The following is a 19,953-nucleotide window of genomic DNA, read 5'->3' on the forward strand; positions in this document are numbered from 1 at the left end:
TTAAATATCAGTGGACATTTGTTGGAAACAAAACCCACCCTTAAGCATCTCACTTATAAATCACCTTAGTATTTATGGATGCATAGGTTTCCATCAGAAACCTATGCATCCACAGGTTTCTGATGGAAACCTATGCATCCGGGATGAATTCTTTTTAAGTGAATGAAGTTGGTGTAATCTTATAAACCCAAGTGATTCAATATTTGTCCTCATGCAAAATAATGTTCTTAAATCTGAGCAGGCATCTAGAAAAACAAGAACATCTTTGACAGAAGTGCTGATAGGAGGAAAAATAAAAAACACCCACAACCCTTAGACGTCAATAGCTGCAGTCTCAGATATATTTAATAAATTAAAGCCAAGGTACAAAAAGACCACTGTACATTTAATTCCTTCCACCCCTCATCCGCCTACAACTCTAGACTGTGAGAACACCGCTCCTTCTCTCTCTTTAGACTAAGAGCACAAAACAAACCAGGGATCAGTGTTGAATGGCAAGACGTTCATTGTACTAATTGGACTAAAGCGAAGCGGCTTGGATCAAAAGTGATTCCTGTCTTGGGTCTCCGTCTTCGTCCACTGTCGCCCCCTCCCAAAACCCCCCCACCCCCGTCCTGAAACACATACATGCTACATGTCTGCAGGCACCTCGGATAAGACAGAAGGATTATACTGAGATAAAAGTTTTATCAGAGATCACAAGGTACGTTTAGATGCCGAGTGCTGCTGATTCACAAAGACAGTTTTAATTTACAGCCGTAGCGTCACAGGCGTAAAGGATGAGCACAGAATGTCGGCGTGAGGAAACTCTCTCTATCGGGCGATCTTAACGGCGTGGCGCTCGGCTCTCTCTGACCGTCCCCGAACCTCTCCAAGGCAGTGACCCAGAGGATTCTGGGTAGCTTGATCGCAAGCGTTTGTTAATAGAAGGGCTTGGTGAGAATGACATGGATGGACGAGTCTGGTTTGACAAAGAGGCGACTAGAGTTCGAGGAGTGTTAGATGCTCCAGGTCAGTCTTTCTGAAGAGGGTAGCCTGAGTGAGCGTGGCTTGAAGAACAAAACGGGCTCTTTGAACACTAGGCGAAAAGAAAACGATGCATTTGTACCATAGGTCCAATATAAGTGCACTGAACAAGTGGGGAAGGGGGGGGGGAGAAAAAACAAAAAAAGATACATATGTGCAAACCTCTCGTACATAGATACAATCACACCCGTACACTCAAATACACAAGTGTTCAGCAGTAACTGTTAATATGCACAACTCGGATTAATATTTTTGCACAATTACAGCGACTAAGCAGCCCACTGTCAGAAATGCCTAGTCTCATTCTTAGCAGCTTCCATCATGGCGCCGGTTACCGGGATCCGGTTTCCCTCCTGCCATTGTTCTCAGCAGTACCTCATGGTAAAGAGCGAGACTGCAGCAGGACTGGGTAGGATGACACGTGCATGAGGTACAGCCCCTAATAAAGAGGGCTTCATTAATTATTTGACTGTATAAAGTCCAAGTATTGTGGTTTTCAGTCTACCTTTCTCTACTCACACCCCATAAAAGGCCTTTTAATAAAACAAATAGAAAAAAAAAAATCACAAAACAATTAATATAATTTGGCAAACGCAGAGATATCACAGGGTGGAGCATGAGCTGGAGCAAATATTGGGTTAACTTCCTGCAGGATCCCCCCAACCCCCCACCCCTGAACAATGCTCCTTTGTATCCCATTAGCAGCAGCAGCAGGACTGAAACCACCTATTTGTATTTACATATACATTTATATAATTACCTTGGTTTACTTTGAAAAATAATGTCAAGTAGCTACGTACGATACCACTACCATTTCATATAGATGCTAATCACCAGGAAACAAACCTAGGGAACCACAGGAAGATCTAGAAAGGCAGAACAAGCCAGAGATAGGAGGCGGCGTTAGACAGCATGCTGGGTGTGCTGCTCAAAATCCTTCCAATGAAATGACCTTTAAAAAGAAGAAAAGAGAGGAGGAAGAGGCAATCAATCTTTTAACAGTGAAAGAATCAATGCAGCAAGGAGGAGGCGCTCTCTGAGGCCTGCTGGGAGTTGGAGTTTTGTCCGCTGATCCGACGGCAGCTCTGTGCTGGAACGGGGCTCCGTGTCTTTGTCCTGCGGCTGGATGGATTATCGTTACAATCGTGTCTCGATGTCTTTATGGGCTTGGAGAGAACTTTGTTGCTGTGGCATCTGGGCATTTGCACTGAGGACGAAGGTTACGATTAGCTGGGAGCTTCGAGGGGCAGTGCTTCAGTATTCAGCAGCGTACTCTGTGCCGTGCAGACCTCTGCACAGCAGTGTAAACTCTTTCACTATGTCCTTCACTCTTCTCTTGTTTACTCGCTCTCTGCGTTGCAAAAGAGGGAGAGAGAGAAAAGAACAAATCGCTGAGCGTAGGCAATTTACAATGTCGCCTGACCCTCGGACTTCGTCTCGTAATCGTGTAAATGACCTTCCAGGTTTGATACCTGAGGATCTGCTGGGAGAAGTTGTCCTTTTGCTCGGTGGTGATGCGTGACGACGGGAAGCCCGGAGGCTGCAGTGCTTCTTTCAGCCACACGGCGAGCAGCGAGAAGCAGTGCTTGTTCAGGCTGAACAACACTTCTGCAAACTGGTCCATCAGACTCCGGGATGCTCCGCCCCCGATGCCCTGCAGAGAAACAAGGAAGTACTTTGTTACTCTGGACGTACCAACAGCATTGAGACCTACAGAACTTTCCTACATGTCGTTATGTAGAGAAGTGCACAATCTGCAGCATAAGATAAATTGATGCATAATTTGGAACCTAGTATTTTATACTGTGCAAACAAAGACCTTGTGGGAGAAAATCTTCACCACAGTATAATGCTGCCACTTCTTTCTTTTACAGTAGGGAATGTGTGTTTTGTTTTATTTTGTAAATACTCTCCATTTTCAGATAATCAAGTGAGCAAAGCTGCGGGAGATGTTCAGATTTTGGGATGTAGTTTTAATAACAGCTTTAAACTTCACATGTGGTCTCTAAAATATCAGCTGGATTAAATTACTCAAAGATGGACTGCTTACCAACAATGTGACCTCTGGTGACATTCAGTTGCACTTTGCTTAACCACTTATTTAATGGCATCAAGTTAAAGGGGGCTAAAGTCAAACACGATTATATTAGTAATTGATCAAACTATCCATTATTCGGATAAAAAATTTGCCACATTCTACAGATTTTTTATTTAACTCTTTTTACACAAAATTAGCTATGGGTAGAACATATGCAAAAATATCTATTTTTTTGTACAGTTTTAGCTTAATTACCTCTCTAAGAATGTTGTTTCAATAAATGGCCTTTTTTTAAAGCCATTATACTCCAGTTAACGCTTAATCGCTGACTAAATTAGCTTTTGTCATTTCAATTATCAACTCATCATGATTAATCGTTTCAGCCCCAGTCAAATACACACCATATACTTTGTGGATATATATTTTATAACAGTTTAAAAGAGAAAACAAAAATGTGTATTATTCTCCATCATTGCTGACAGTGATACCACAGCACGATGCTGTATAATTAAAGTGAGAAGTAATGCAGCTTCTCACCTCCAGCACAGCTTGGACCAACAGCTTGCCGTCCTCCTGCACCACCCTGGCTAACGGAGGCACGTCTGAGCAGTGCGGCAGCAGTTCAGTCTAGCAGAACCAAACAGTCGTCAAATTTCAGGCATTTGCAATAGTTTTCAGTTCCTGCAGCATGCGTGTGTCCGTGTGCTTACAAAGAACAGACACGTCGACTTGACCGTCGGGGCCTCTGGAAATTTGAGTGACAGGATTCCTGAAGTTGGGAGAGAGGAGACGGGAGCCGCTGAGGACCGATGTCAAACGCGAACGGCTTGTACTGACAGGAACACGGCTGGCTGGAAAGCCGGGCGCGTCTCTGCACAGGGGCAGGCGCTGCCGTGTGGGAGGCTCGCGCTCACTTACCACAGTGGAACACCGCTTTCACGTCAAGGCTCTCTGACAAGAACAAGTCGGGCTTCCGTTTGAGGGCCTACGAGGCAGATAAAAGCAGTTCACATTACGGTTCTGCGGGCCCGACTCGTCCGCTACTGCTTCACCACATTCCACTGCATAAGCTCCTTCAAAAAGTACGGCTAGCAAACAAACACCCGCCAAGCCTGGTAGCCGGATCTGATGGCAACAGAGGACCAGATCTGCCTACCAGGCTACAGTGCTCTCTCCATCTGTTTGGGACGGAATTTATCCAAACTCATCCAGAGATCCTCCAATGCAGAACTGATGCAGATATAACAAACAAATTGCAAAAAATCAAACTTTGAAATCATTTGAAACTTAAGTCAAAAACTAAAGGCAATGGTGGGATTTGGCTTTGATTCTTCAAACTCAATTGCATCTTCCTTGTTTTTGGTTGACTGGACAGAATATGCAACAGAAGTGTGTAATAAGTAATTAACATGTGCAGATAAAGAGAAAGACAACTCATCTCATAATAATGAACTTATTCAGGATGGAGGAGAGGAAGAGAGGGAGAGAGGGAGAGGGAGAAAAGGCCAGATCTATCCAAAGATAGAAAACAAAGGAAGAATGAAGACAAAAGACAAAATATAATAAAAACGAGAGAGCCATCAGCCAATTTGTCGGAGCAGATTAATATTAGCTGAATATTAATTCATTTAGGCGTTGATCGGCTCTGGGCTGGAATGACTTCAGAGGAGGACTGGGCTCAGAGACTAACCAGTCACCTGGGACCACGAAGTACAACTAAGGCGTGAATGTTTTTAAAAACCTAATGTGTAACGATCCAGGTTGGCTGTTTTAAATCGCACGTTTTTCATGCTAAATATAAACATTTGTCTAATTTTATTCAAGGACTATGTAACGAAAGGATTTTTAAACTCTCAGTTATTTAAAAATGCAGTAAACTTTTAGGTCGTACCACATCTTACTGTTGAAAGACCTTTTAATGTTCAGGCAAAAGCTTTCTTCCTAAAGGACAGAATGATGTAGAGCTCCCCCCACCCCACCTGTTGCCTCCCACTGCTGGTCAGCTGGCTGAAAGAGACTAAATTAAGTCTCCTTTGCTTACATAAAAACACACATTTAACAGTTTTGGGAACGTTTCCAGTGAAGGAAAACACCGTCAGGACTAAAGGGATGTCATTATCCTACTGCCAATAATGTGACACTGTTTTAAAGCTCCAGTCAGCAATAGACACGAGATTTCCCACGGCCTGGTGACCTTGATGAAAAATAACAGCGTCATGGCATCGACATCATAAAATTGATGGAAAAAGGTGTGATGAAAATCCCATTCTTCAATTTAAATCGGATTAAGAACCATTTCACGTCTTGTCAGCGTCACCTTCATAAGAAGAGTCTTCTTTAGTTTTCACTCATCTTCTCGTTTTTGCAACTAGAAACACTTAAAGCTGCCAGATTTGTGGTTATTTTCTTCTTTTAGCCAGCTGACCAGCAGTGCACAGCAGCATGTGTGGGAGAGGCTGTGAACATCCTAGTCACTTCAGCACCTTATTAAAAGGACTTTAAATCAAATGGGAAACGTTTAGCAGTTGAAGGTTGGTGTTTATATTTTTGCTTTTTCTATTAAATGAAAACCAAAACACTGACAAAGAAATGTTATAATTGATATTATAAATGCAAAAGTCAAATTTGGTGCCTTATGTTGGCTGCCTTATGAACAGCTGTTGCTTTTCTGATTAAGCAACAGCAATTTGATCCTGATGTACATTTTTATGTTAATATCATGATACAATAAATAAATTAGTATTTAACTGGGAAGGTAATTAATCTCACTTCCTAAATTCTTAAACGTTTAGCTCATATTATATTAAATAATTACTCAATAAGTCAGATATTTCCAGTGTTTATTTCTGTTAAGTTCGGTTACTGGGCTCATAGCTAATGAAAACCCAAAATTCAGTTTCTTGGAAAATGCAAAAAAAAAAGAAAGAAAAAAGAAAAACAAAAAAAGAGCTTTAAGAAATATTTCTATACAAGATAATAATAAAATAATGAAGTGTTGTTAAGTAGGTTAAGTAGACAGTTGTCAAGCAGACAGCTACTGACATTCTCCATGAGATGGAAAAGCTACAGCAGGTTGCTGCTGGAGAAGGTTTGTTCACACGTTGCTCTAATCCAGCATATTCATAGGAGGACGAGTGGAAGTCTGATGAAAAAAAGCTCATTCCTGAGCATGGATCCTCCACACATTAATCTTTCAATTTGACCAAAATGTGTCTTTTGACTGGATGGATTCTTGACATTTTATGGCCAAAGTCTTAAACTGTTTGTACTATTCAGATTTTTTGAGAAACTGAATTTTGCTCGTCACAGCCATCACAATTAATCGGCAAAATTAACAGAAATTAAAAAAAACCTCAGTGTGTTTAAATGTGTATCTATACAGAATTTCATTTGTGAACTGAATTATATTTCAGTTTCTTGAAAAACACTTGTATTTCACCTCAAGCTTAAACCATCACAGTCTAAAGTAAAGTATGCCGACTAAGAGAGCATTCCTGCATCCATCGGTGGTTTCTGCAGGTAAAACTAAATCTCTACATGAACAGATATTAGTTCAGTGGTGAGGCGACTGTTCGAGTCTAAAAGCATTCGAGGAGAGACAAATGTCCCTATTGCAAACAGTTCCCTCGAGTGTTTCATTCCACTGCCTCGCCTTTGTGATGGGACACCTTAAGGCCCAGTAACAAAGAACAGCGAGAGCTACAGAGAGGAAGAAAGAAAAACAGCTAGAAGTCAGAGAGAGAGAGAGAAGGAAAGAAAGGGAGAGAAACCCAAAGTGAATGAAATAAGAAACCAAAAAACACACCTGAGCTTGGAGTTGCATAAATGAATCAACAATATCAGGATGATCCCTGGGTCCTATAATATAATAAAGATGAAACTTAAGAAATCATAAGAGAGAATAAGAATAATATACAAACAGCAACTTAATAGATTCAACAGTCATGTGGAAATAAAAAGAGAACCAAAAAATATTTCATTGAAATAATTTACATGTGAGTAAGGAACAGAGGGGGCGATAAGGGTGGGTGGGGGGGGGACATATGAAGCTTTGGCAGAGTCTTTGAAGAAGAGACCAACCAAAAACAAATAACAGGCAGAAGACAAACACATGGGTCTGCTTGGAGGGAAACCAAAAGAGAAGAAGTAACGAGAGAAAAGGAAGAAACCTAAGAAGCAAAGGTGGGTTTGGAGTGGGAACCCAGAAGGCACCTCTGTCACTGCTACAGGATGAGGAAGAAGGGCTACCAAACTTGAACGCACCCTCCTTCCCATAATGCACCAGCAGCAGCATTGTGATCAGATTAAAAGCAACACATTTCCTCCCAAGATCCCTCTGGCTTTTAAACTGAACCTCAATAATACACTCAAATCTTCTCCATTGTGCTGGACACAAACTACCAGACTTGAATGTGTGTCATTTAAAAAATACAATTACAATTTACAGGTAGGAAAAAACATTTCTCAAGCCGTCATGTAAGAGTCTACAGAAAAATTCATGATTTTTATGTTTTTTCAAAATAATAATTCAGATGAGTTAAAAGTGATGAGAAAACATGTGTCTATAGTGAGCGCCCAGCTTCGCCTGTTCCCAGACTCCAAACAGGCCTACTGAAAAACCCTTCAGCCCTCATCCACATCATACAAGCTTTAGAGACGATACGGCACGCTCCGTAATTATTGGCACTCCTGAAAAAGACGTTGAAGAGAACTAAAATATGATATTTTAATGCAGTGACATAATCTCACTCTGAAAACTTCCATAAAAATTGCCTTTTTGCTATTTGAGTAGATTTGTTCAATGAAAGGCAATAAAATTAGGACTTTTAATGACAATGCTGTTAGGATAATGTGTTTTTCATTAAAGAACTTATTTGTTCTACTTTGTCTAGTTTCTGCTGTGAAGAGCCCATAAAATGCATTGTTTTTAATCAAGACAGACAAATTGATTGATGATTATAAATTGATGATGATTATAAATCAGAAAATGGCAGCAAAAAATAGACATTCTCCTCTTGTCTAAATCAACAGTCACAGACATCAATGAAAACTTTATGACAGAGGTTTTTTATTTGATGTTTGTGGATCCTCACTGGCACCAGTTTTCTAAATTCTTTAATGTGAAATTATGTAGCTGCTAAAAAATGAATGCATTATAGATCTTTTTCAACATCTTTTCCTGGCGTGTCAATGATTTAGAAGATTTTTGCACAGGGCTTATTCAGAGAGCCTCTTGTCCAAGAACAGGCGTGGCAGCAGACATGTCCCCTGTTTGCCTGCAGAATAAGCCACTGGTCCCCTGCTCTGGGACTGTACTCTGTTTTTATATTATTGTGTACTGCAGGAACCTGCTCAGAGGGTAAAAAAAAAAAAATCACTTAAAATGCAGGAGAGGCAGCCATTACTTAACCAGTCAAAGCAAGAGAAGAGAAAAGGGGAGAAAAGGGACTATACAGAGAGCAGAGGCATCAGCCACACCTGATACAAATAGTCTAGAAAATTTTAGAAAAAAAAAGAAAAAGGATCAACCTCTTGATCCCTAAATGACATTCAGTAAAAAATAAAAATACAAAAACATCTGAAAGACCTGGCTTTAATCAAATCTGTAAATCTAAAAATAAATAACAAATGGAAGAGCAAAATTAAGCAGAGATTAGACAAACAGAAAACGTGATAACATGTTGACTTCATGTGTTTACAGCAAATCATAAGTTGAAAAATGATTTAAACAACAGTAAGGGCAAAAAAAAAAGGTCTGCATTGATGAAATCTTTCTTGTAGGCTTGAATCGGGCTTTTGTTTGTGGTTAATTTTGTTCCTGTATTTAATCCTCACAGGTAGAGAAAAAGTAGTGCCTGAAAGTTGCTGACAGTCATGTTTGCACTTTTTTTCCCCTTAATGATGTTTAGCTTGGGTGCTATTTGTAGTTTCTAATTATGATATCCCAAATTGCAGAGAAACTAATTACAGCTGCTAACGGCATGGACACATTGATGCAAAACATATGGCCACTGGATATCTTACACCCACAAGCCAACGGTGAACAGAAGGTTGGCTTTTGAGTAAGTAACAAAAAAAAGTTTTGTTACTTACATGTGAGTGAGGAAATTAATCGACTAAAACAGACAAGCTGTTTTCTTTTTAATGGAATCAAATACCACATTTTGAAAAAGTGAAAAGCTGACAAGGCTTATGTTTGTAGTCTGTAACGTAGTGACAAGAGTCAGGTATTTCTGGCAGATGAATGTTGATTATTCACTGATTTGCTTTGACTAAATTGAAATGACCTCGTTGATCCTCTGCTTTCAGATATTAGCAGCTTTAAGACATCACCACTTAAACAAATGTTACTTATTATTACAGAAAAAAAAACATCCAGCATTTTTAAGAGGTTGTTCGGTCTTCTAAAAACACCAAGAGGACAGAAAACACTACAGTTCCTCAAATATTTACAAGCAAACGTTAAAAAGTCCAACTTTTGTTAGCATATTTTGAAGATAGATAACTTTAATGAGAAATTTTGCTTATGCCAAACACAAAACAAATTTATGTCTTGTTGATAAATTTGTCCTGAAACTCCCACCTCTGCCAGACCCCTACCTTGCTGGAAGACGGACAGTGTTACCGAGGTAACCAGCTCAAACAGAGCCTTGATCGGTGGGAAGTGGTCTGTCTCACTGGCGAAGATATGCACCATCTGAAATTAGCAATTCAGCAAGTCAGACGGCAGCTAGAACAAAAACTGTAAGGCTGCAGCTTTACACACATTAAACCATCTAGATTACATTCACACCCAGCTTTTGAGTATCAATACATTTACTGATAAAGGTGTCCAGTTAAGAGTCGGAAGCAGAAATCTATGGACCTTTTTTATTTTAGTCCAAGCACAAAAAAAATAAAATAAAAAAATCTTATGAAGCACGACAAACCGTCCGTTTCTGGTTTACAAAATAATTGGCTCTATTTGTATTTTTTCTCCCCTCCCAACCACTAGTGTAACTTTAACGTAACTTTTTCAGGTCAAGAGGTATTTTGTCACGAGAAAACTAACAGCAGGGAATGAGCAGCAAATGGTATTCAATGCATAATGTCTTAAAAGCTACATATGAGTGAAACAGACTGATAAATCTAAGAACACTGAGACTTTCAGCTTCTTCCGTTCACTGCTGTTATGTTTAACACAACCGCTGCACCTGTGACCAATATGCTCTTCTGAACCGGAGTTGAAAAAAATCTTACTGAATTTTAGTTCTCGAAGTTATTATTTTGCTCCAAATGGCCATTCCACACTGAGGCGAACTAACGATAAACTGTCCAATGACAGAGCAACTTTGAAAACGTGGGTCGGCCACCAGCCTGTTATCTCCAGACTTCTTTCTCCTGTCACTTTTTTCTGCGTCTTTGGCTTCCTTGTACATGTTTTCTAACATATTTCTCACTTTCAGACACTGAAATGAATACAACCATCATAAGATTCAAACCTAAAAAAACAACAGTAAAGGTAAAACTGCACATTTTGTGGAAGAAATGTACAGATGTTCCATTTCTTCCAAGGTAACTTGCATCTCCAGGCTTTAATAGATATACTAGGATTAAATCTGACATATCCAGTGCCTTAATCTTTAAACATAACAATAGGTCTCATACCAACAAAAATAGCTGCCAATGCTGTGTGACTAATGTGAGCAATTTCTTACTCGCAAGAAGACAAATGTCAAATGAAATTAGCTGTACTAAATGTTCCACTTTTTGACCTCTTTGATGATCACCAACCAGAAAGATTTTCATAACACTTAACGCACAACAATTTTATTTATAGCTATGAATCATACTCAAGATGTTTTAAAAACGGAATAATTTTTCACTAATGGGCAGCTTTTTGGCTCACACGATTCCTTTTCTAAATTCTCTCGATGTGACCGGAGGTTTGTGCTTTTTGTTTTTGAGTCGACTGTATACCTGTCGTGTTAGGTCAAGCGCTGATGCCTGGGGAATTGTACTGTACATCTGGCCAAGCATCTCGCTTAGCTGAGACACCATGGGGGCAAAGTCATGCAGGAGGGTCTTCACAGATTTCTCGAAGATGGCACACACCGCCTGTGAAACATCGAAGACTGAGATGTGTGGCCCGCAGACACAGAGAGGTGACAGGACTCGGCTCGGAGTGTCTACGTACCTCCACGACCTGCGAGTCATTCAGCCACTTGCTCAGAACCTTTTGTATGAGGGCAAAAACCTGCTGCAAAACGACCACCACCTAAAAACACAGGAATCAATGAGGAGAGAACACAGTCACTGAAAAAGTAAAGAAAAACGGTAAATAACGGGAAAATAACCTCTAACATTTGTACAAAACAGGTAAGCAGCAGAATTACAATGACTGAAGTTGATGTTTCAGGCAAAGAAAGTCATATTGTCCCAAGAATTATTGGGTTTTTAAATCTCCAACACTGTGATGTACCTTTGAGTGATGCATTCACTCTGCTATCAGCCATCTTTACACTCAGTTTGTCAGTGACTGTCCTCCTAAACTACCCATCTCTAACTATGAGTCTGATTATGGTGTATGGTGACATACCGGATTTGGTCCTGGAGGGGGTGGGGTTGCTTTGACAGGTGGTGCAGAGCCGTCAGCCGACTCATCGTCCTGCTTGCTGATGTCGAGCGTAGTGAACAGGTTGGACAGCAGCCCCAGGATGTGAATGATTGCCAGCTTATTGGAGGGATTAGGCTAGAGAAAAAAAAACAGAAGAAAAAGACAATTTAACTCCAACAAGGATTTTTCTTCCACTCGTTCCAATGTTCATTCTGTGCCTCGACAAAACAGACTGTAGGAAAAAGACGGTCATCTGTTTTTACAATGCATCAGGAAGAACAGCCTAATTGCATTTATATAATTCAACTTTAAGAAATTAGCACTTTAAATTATTTTGGGTTTTTTGTTTATTAAATTCTATGTAAATCAGTCAGTGTTACAGTGTTCTTGTTTTGATTTAAAAATTAAGAAGAGCAAATTAAACAACAGGAAACTAGAAAAACCAGATTTTATGTCAAAAGTTAAAAAGTAACTTCTCATCCCACAATGCAGTGTTTATGTAAAGCTAGAGGAAAGAAGAAGGAGGAGGCTCTATATGTACACCAGGGCTCTGTTGAAGACAAGCACCACAGCTGCCATATTTTCTTTTCACTGCGTTAACATCTGTGATCAAGGTCTGATCTGTGAAATTTCCTCTGTGGACACTCAGGTGGTCTGGGTATCATCACAGCAACTTGTGTGTGCAGCTCGGCAGCTTGTCAGCAATAAAACATTAAAACTATGCACTGTCACAATAAATGCTCATTTTAATATCGAGATACTTAATATTTAAGTGCACTTGATGCTAAATATGTCCAGCTTGTAGAATAAGCTGATTCTGAAAACGTTCAACAGACTGAGCAGCAAACAAAACTTGGCGTACATCTCCTGCCTGATGTGGCTGTTCAGATGCATTATGGGATTAGTAATTTCTGCGGCCTGTGTGATGGATACTCATACGGTTAGAATCCATAAAAATAAAATCTTATGACCTGAAATAAAACTGTAAAGCAGCAGGGTCAAATAACAGACCTTGAGCTTCACGTGTCGGCCTATTTCTAACCGAGTGCTGAACAATAACGGCTTCCACAGGGCTAAATCAGTGTCTCTATGGAGACGTAACACAGCCAACAATCAGGATAACAAACAACACAGCTGCCACACCCACTGATTATAACACCTCCTAATATTCTTCAGATTTGGACTAATGCCTCTCTGTGTAACGGTCTGTCTAGAAAATGTAAATTATGTGATCTTATTGAGCTGAGTGACTCATCCGAGTGAATCAATCATTTTCCTTTTTAGGTCAACGCCTTCAGACGTTGTGCTTTTTTACCCTTGACGTAATGGAAGCCGAAGGTCTCCCCACTAGGTGCCAGTATTTGGCCGGCTCCAGACAGACAGAGCACCTGACTGCTTCAGCTGACGTAATGTCATGACAACATGAAGCTCGGTAAAGACAATATGAAGGGGAGAAAGTTAGGATGGATCAGAGAGCGTGTTATTATAGAACAAAGGAACAAAGACCGAAATAAAACGACCCATAGCCCAAAGAGACATCAGAAGAAAATCTTTTACACAAAAAGCAAATAAACTAATTTTAGATGCATATGGCTCCTTATTTATACAATCCAGCATGATGAGCATGATCGTTTCTAACAAATAAAGATGTTCAAGTTGATTCTAACTCCATTTCTGAACGACTGCATGTTGCACGCGCAAAGGTCTGACCTACTGTGAGTGCGTTTCTGGGGGATGTTTTTACTAATACATTTATTTCATTCAAGAGTCAGTGCTTGCATGAATCAGAGAAAGTATGTCTTTGGTGATCCAACATGAGTCACTTGCCAATGGCGCAGGGTCAAACCCAATCTGGTCCTGCAGCGAGTTGCTCCACTGCAGTGACACCACGCAGACACAAAGCCTGTCCCTTTTGGCCAGAGTCCATCTGCGCATGCTGCGTGTCTGTGTGTAAGCGCGTATGCATGTGTGCGTGTGTGAGTGTGTCGTTTTGCATTGGGTGTGAACTGACCGTCTCATCAGCTAGCTTCTCTAGCTGCTGAATGTAGGGGGTGATGAGGGAATGAAGGTTTCTCAAGATGTCCTCCACAGGCAGAGCGGAAAGCAGGAATCCCAGAGCCTGCATGAGCCACATGCACTGACTGGTCTGTGTGAAGAGACCAATTATGCAAACAATAAGCTTTCAGTCAATAATATGTTTACAAAAACACTGCAAACATGTTTTAGAGAGCAGAGTCTTTCACAGTATTTGAAGTTTAAATGCCTGTGAAATGCAGAAAAAGAACAGAGATACAAACCTTGTGGATCTGTTTTATAAGCACCTCCTTTAGAGACAAAAGGAGACAAAAGAACAAGAGCTCTATTATTCTAGAGAAACAACAAAAAGCAGCTTTAAACAAAACACAACTGGAACTATTTTTAAGCTCAACTGATGTTATTTCTGGAATATAAAAACACCTTGAAGAAGACGTACTGTAATCACAGATGCACCAATCAGAATATTGTGACAAATCTCAGCTTTTATGTAAAACTTTGAACTGCTGGCACTAATTTTGGCAGACTCAAACTTACCCCCAATAGCTACAGTCATAATACATCAGAAGATGCGGTCTGATGAGGCTCATTGGTCAGATTAAAAGTACCTTAAAAATAACTTTTAATCATGTATTACTTTTCATTAAGCCCCACATTTCTGTATAAAATGTTTTTTATTGGCCTTATTTAATACTCCAATATTAAATGTCATCTTTTCATTAGCTGTAAACAGAAAGTCATAATTAACAAGAATAAAGGATTGAAAACATTGGTCTGGGTGTAATTAATCTATATAATGTGTTTCACTTAGTGAGTTCAGTAAATCTCTTAATAAAATTCTAATTTATTGAGCGTGATCGATTATCATAAATGGCATAAAGCAGATTATCCTGCCATGATGATCTCAAATATTCTCAATAGAAGATCAGATCAGATATCACATTGCATGAGACTGCAGCTGCTGCAAAGCAAAAGCAAAATTGCAACAAAGTTCAAGTTTAGAACTTTCCTTAGCATCTTCTAACAGCAATTAACACTAAAGAGTGAATTCACTAGAGAATGTAGGTATTTAGATTTACAAAAGGCTGCCAAAGCATATTTAACTACAGAAAGGTTTAAAGCTCAAAAGTTTACAACAGAGCAACTTTACTGTTGTGCATTTAGCCTTCGTGTTATCTGCAGAAGTCTTGCTCTCTCTCGCGCAGCCTTAAAGAAACAGGACAGGTTGTGGAAAGCTAAAAAGTAAAAAAGACTTCTTACTTCGCTGGGCTTCCTTTTTAACACCTCACTGATACTGAAAACAAATAACTGAGTACATCAGTAACAACTTCCACATAAAAAAATGTGTTGCTAGCCCTTCTTATCAAGTTCAACAAATCGTGGGTCAGTTTTCGACTGACCAGTCAGCTCCAATCGAGCTGAAAAGCATCAGTTTCTAGACATCATTTACTTCACCTGACCATCATTTCGAGGCATAAAATAAAACTGCCTAAAACTTACCTGAGAAACTGCTACAATGTTGGTTGCGTAGGGTGGCAGGTCATATTTGCATTCCCTGCAGATTTTTTTTAAGGTCGAAACAGACGATACAGAAAGGTCTGGATTTCCTAACGCTTGTAAAACCAAAGGCAGGACACTGCTGAGCATCACTGGGTGGTCCGCTAACCATTCAGCCAGAGCACCTACAGAGACACCATGAATTCATTTTTCAGGCAGGAAAAAATATATATATATTTTTTTGCCTTGACATCTGTCGCCTTACCTATTGTGAACATGACCGTGTCGGCTAACTGGACGTTATTGATGCTGATTCGAGGGATGAGTCCTATCAAGCCTGGGATGACGTCAGAATAGTTCACATCTATTGTTTCTGCTATGGACTGGAAGCCATACAGCAAAGCTTCTGTGTGCTAAAGGAGACAAATATACAGTTTATGGGGAAAGAAAAAGAAAAATATTCTTTACTTTGGGTTATTGTGCATATTTTTGTCAAATTTTATTCCAAAGTTAAGACTTTTTTCAGCAGAAAACGGCTTACAATCCTTCTTTTTAACATCGCTAATCCATCTCACTCACCTGCCATGATGTAGGCTGCTCTGTATTCGTCAATAGCCTCCCTAGTTTATCGTACAGGTTACTCAGCAGCTCTGCTCCCAGCATCTCATACACATACATGAGTGTGTCTGAGATGTCCACCCTGAAGGACAGACGAGCACAGACAGACATTTCAGGCGAGTTGCAGTCTTGAAATCCTATCTGTTAAATCTGTGTCAGACAGGTTTTGCCCCCCCCCAGTGCGTTTAGAATCCATTAGAGAGAGAGAGACACTCATTTGCTGACCAATCATCCAGTCACTGAGTAATTTCAGAAACAATTAGCTGTCAGTGAAACACACCTGCATGTCAAATTAGAGATGAATCAGGAATATGAATGGGGAGGAAAAAAGGACAAGCAAGCACCTGTAAATCCTGAACTGCTCCTTTTCATCCGAGGACCAGGATGCATATTCATGGTCCGAGGGGAACTGGGCTTTGTGAAGCAGCACGTCCACCAACTGGAAATACACTGGCCTGTAGACCTGGAGGTACACCGCCTGCTTATCTGACTCAAATGACATGATTTCATCCTGAGAAAAAAAAAAGTAAACACAAAGCAGGTATTTTTATGTTTCAAACTACAAGGGTATTGAAAGGAACAACTGCAACAATCTTGGTTTGCTCCAAGTTTTCCGCACTAAGGCTGATTCCTAGCCAGATATCTAGGAAAACAAATACATTTTTATGCATTTTGGCCATTCATCCACATGAAAACTCCTCCTAGTCCCACTAAAAAGTGGAGATTTTCAAACACTGTTTGTGTGTATACATGGGAAAACAAAAATTTAGGCTCATTACAGTCTGAGACAAATGATGTGTCAATATTTCCATATACTTGCTTTGACATGATTCCCAATGGACATCAATCAACATTTTTTCCAAAGAAGGACCAAAGTAGAAGTAGGTAAATGTTCAAATATCATCATTCAAAGCTGTTCTTACCTGTAGTGTGTACCAGAAGGTAAGTGTAAGGGAGCTAGTGGTCTCATTGACTGGATAGTGGCCGGGGATGCCTGTACAAAACATGATCATGTTGACTAAAGCCAGGAAGCTCTGCCAGTGATCCACCTGCTCCAACAGAGTCCTGCAGGCACCACGGTGAGGCGACGGCACAAAGGAAGCAAAATGGGAGTTAGACGTAGTGAAACACAATCACAGCATCAGATAAGGATTTTTTTTTTTTATATCAATATCATAACATCTGCTGAAACACAGACACACCTAGAGTGGTTCTCTCCCAGAGTCACAGCAATCCGGCAGATGCCGTGGCAGGTCTCCATGTCTCCGTTCTGCACAGCCTCCCTCAGCTGATCCTGGAGGGCCAACACTCGAGGAACCAGCTTCAGTAATGTGTTCACATATCTACAAACCATGAACAAGAGCTCTGAATATTTTCTGTGTCAAGACCTGAATGCATTAAATCCTACTATTTTAGAATAATTGAATATACAGCAGGAAAAACACAGCAAGAAAAAAGTGGAGGAAAATATTTACTGGCGAGTTGAAAACTGACTCACTCTCTTCATGGCCAGCTTGATGGATTTACATTTTGTTCCCCCAAGACAAACATTTCTTTCAAATCATATTTCAGTCCAAGTCGGTCCGACCTCTGATCTCTGATCCAGCACACCCACCAAAAAGATCCCACATACCTACCAGGGAACCAGAAAATCTATTCAAAGCTCCTTCTTGGAGCTACACCGCTGTCAGTAATAATCACGTCTACTAGCTGCTGTCTCAGCCGTTTATAATTCCCCTCACTCTGGAGAAATCACACACACACACAAACAGACAGTTACACACACCCAGGTCCTCATCTGCACAGGACATCTTTAAACATCATTCCTCCTGTCATCATCTCTGACAGCGAGGGTGGGAGAGACATTTGGAGATGAAGGACAGAGAATGTGTTCCCTGAATGTCACACAGAATGTTGTGTGTGAGTTGTAAGCTATATAACGACTCCCCGGGGGGTTTGTGGTACGTGGTTCAACTTTCAGAAGAACGGCAATAAGGGTGTTGGTCCAGGCTGATGATTATTCATCAATGCCGCATAAAGGTTGTTGGGACTTTGGAAGCATTTAAAACGACTAACAATGTCGAAAATCAAAAGAATGCTCATACTGAGAGCTGCAGCAACTATTTTCTTGATATAGAATCAAATAGTCCTCGAAATCGTTTTCGACATATTTTCCATTGTTGAATTCACTAAAGTCAAAATGCCAAAATACTTTGTGGCTGTTTTTTGTCAATCTTTAATATTTCCTCAGAAGTCGTGGTCTGAACATGGACATTTTAAAGGCCACCAGATGGACAGATGGATAGAGAATTGGCAAACATATTGATGAATGCATAAACAAAAGGATGGACAGATGGAAGGACGGAGCAATGGATGGACAAACAGACAAACAAATCAATGGATACACATGAACAAGGACGGATAACCTGAAGACGAGCACAGACAGACGTTTCAGGCGAGCATGGATTCATGCTGCATTTGACCAATGGACAAATACAGCATGAATCCATGCGTGCATATATGAATGGATGTTATGCACCTGGATGGACAGATGAATGGATGGAATGATTCAAATAAAAAGACAGAAATAAAGTCAGGAAGAATAAACCTTCCTTCATAATCTGTTTTGTTTATCCATATTTAAACTGAAAGCTATAACGCATTGTAGCGAACCTTTAGCTTGTGTAATAGCCATTCAAAACACAAACTGGCGTTTAGGTGCATTATTAGCATATCATTAGAACATTTTAGTAAATCCAGTATTTAACTGATTATTGGGATGATTACGGTAACTAGATAAAAAAATAATAAACAATAAATAAAGTTTTCATTTATCCGATTAAGCTCATTTTATACAATATTAAAAATACATAAAAATGCAAATAAACAAATAATTCAATTCATTTTTTAAAAAGAAAATAAACATTTTATTGCCTAAAATACAATGACAGCTTACCTTTAATGAATTGTAGAATTTGTAGAAAAGGATTAATCTGCAGCTAGAGCATATTTATAGAGAAATAAGTTTTTCCATCTTTAATGCAAAATCAGCATAATTCCTAACGTAGTTCTAGCTTAGCTACTGCTCTGAGGTTGTTCTCTCAGCAAATTGCCTTTTTAGAGTGTACACTCCAGCTAACAGTTATTCCATTAAATAAATTAGTTGACAATTATTTCTATAAACGAAGAGTAATCACAATTTATTTGATTATTCGATTCAGCCCTAACACAAACCATGTAGATCTACTATAAAACAGAAAATTGTCATTGAACAAAGGCTCCACTGTTTACTAAAAAGTACGTTTAGAGGGGAAAAAGTGTTAAAATGGAAAAATAAATTTTAATTATTTGAAAATGTTCCTCACAAGTTAAGTTCACTAATTTCCCTCCAGACCTTTTATGAGCTGAGAAGTCTTTCATATGGTCATGTCATATAAAGCAAATTCTCAAATCAGCAGTGCAGGATGAATCAGCCTCTGTTGAAATGTGGTCAAGATAAAAAATAAATTAAGTCAAACCTGTGTAACTACTGGACTATACTCTGTGTTAGACCAACTTTAGGAGCGTTGCCAGGAATAGCTCTTATCTTCACTGACTGAGTGATTGTGTGTGTGTGTGTGTGTGTGTGTGTGTGTGTGTGTGTGTGTGTGTGTGTGTGTGTGTGTGTGTGTGTGTGTGTGTGTGTGTGTGTGTGTGTGTGTGAGTGCATTTACACACTCAAAAGATCATTTATTTTTAATAAGGTGCCTTTCAGACGGAGGTCATGCACTCTCAGTGCAGGAGAAGGAGTGCTTGGTGTTTATTGGGGAGCAATGAAAAGCCCAGAATGGATCTGTTTGCATTTATCCATTTCAGCTCAAAAAAAGAAAAAAAGAAACTGATGACATTCAAGAGCTTCCTCTGAGACCGTCTGCTGCAGATGCATCTCCGCTAACTCATCATCTCCTTTTCTTGCTTCCGTCCAGCTGTTTTACACAGACTCCTCCTTTAATGTCTCCTTCACCCTCCCACCCCCCTTCCCTTTGTCCCTCTGTTCCCCTCTGCAATTACCGCAACGCTCTGAGACAGGGGAAATGGGTTGCCTGGCAACAGGATGCAGCTGGACCAATAGCGTTCCCCCAAATGAGTTGACTGTAATGTGTTT

The 19,953-nt window shown here is 39.9% G+C and overlaps 1 protein-coding gene across 2 annotated transcripts in view; it reads right to left on the bottom strand.

Annotated features, from left to right (window-relative positions):
* Positions 1–327: 327 nt before the first annotated feature.
* Positions 328–19,953, bottom strand: part of LOC103463745 (importin-13-like) — a 29,710-nt gene continuing 10,084 nt past the window's right edge. The window contains exons 6-23 of one of the 2 annotated variants that reach the window (XM_081606506.1): positions 17,012–17,152; positions 16,733–16,874; positions 16,154–16,320; positions 15,771–15,891; positions 15,457–15,604; positions 15,195–15,376; positions 13,958–13,984; positions 13,672–13,806; positions 11,643–11,795; positions 11,241–11,321; positions 11,024–11,161; positions 9,665–9,761; positions 6,870–6,922; positions 3,983–4,049; positions 3,775–3,833; positions 3,602–3,691; positions 2,499–2,680; positions 328–2,377 (exon numbers count right to left, since the gene is read on the bottom strand). In XM_081606506.1, the coding sequence (XP_081462632.1) occupies positions 2,281–2,377; positions 2,499–2,680; positions 3,602–3,691; positions 3,775–3,833; positions 3,983–4,049; positions 6,870–6,922; positions 9,665–9,761; positions 11,024–11,161; positions 11,241–11,321; positions 11,643–11,795; positions 13,672–13,806; positions 13,958–13,984; positions 15,195–15,376; positions 15,457–15,604; positions 15,771–15,891; positions 16,154–16,320; positions 16,733–16,874; positions 17,012–17,152 (2,080 nt within the window). In that variant the 3' untranslated portion in view covers positions 328–2,280. Of the gene's footprint in view, positions 2,378–2,498; positions 2,681–3,601; positions 3,692–3,774; positions 3,834–3,982; positions 4,050–6,869; positions 6,923–9,664; positions 9,762–11,023; positions 11,162–11,240; positions 11,322–11,642; positions 11,796–13,671; positions 13,807–13,957; positions 13,985–15,194; positions 15,377–15,456; positions 15,605–15,770; positions 15,892–16,153; positions 16,321–16,732; positions 16,875–17,011; positions 17,153–19,953 lie in introns of those variants that run through there. The other variant, XR_014087340.1, reaches the window with a different exon arrangement.

Source organism: Poecilia reticulata, chromosome 4 (genome assembly GCF_904066995.2).
Source record: "Poecilia reticulata chromosome 4, P_reticulata-male-v2, whole genome shotgun sequence".
NCBI classification, from domain to species: Eukaryota; Metazoa; Chordata; class Actinopteri; order Cyprinodontiformes; family Poeciliidae; genus Poecilia; species Poecilia reticulata.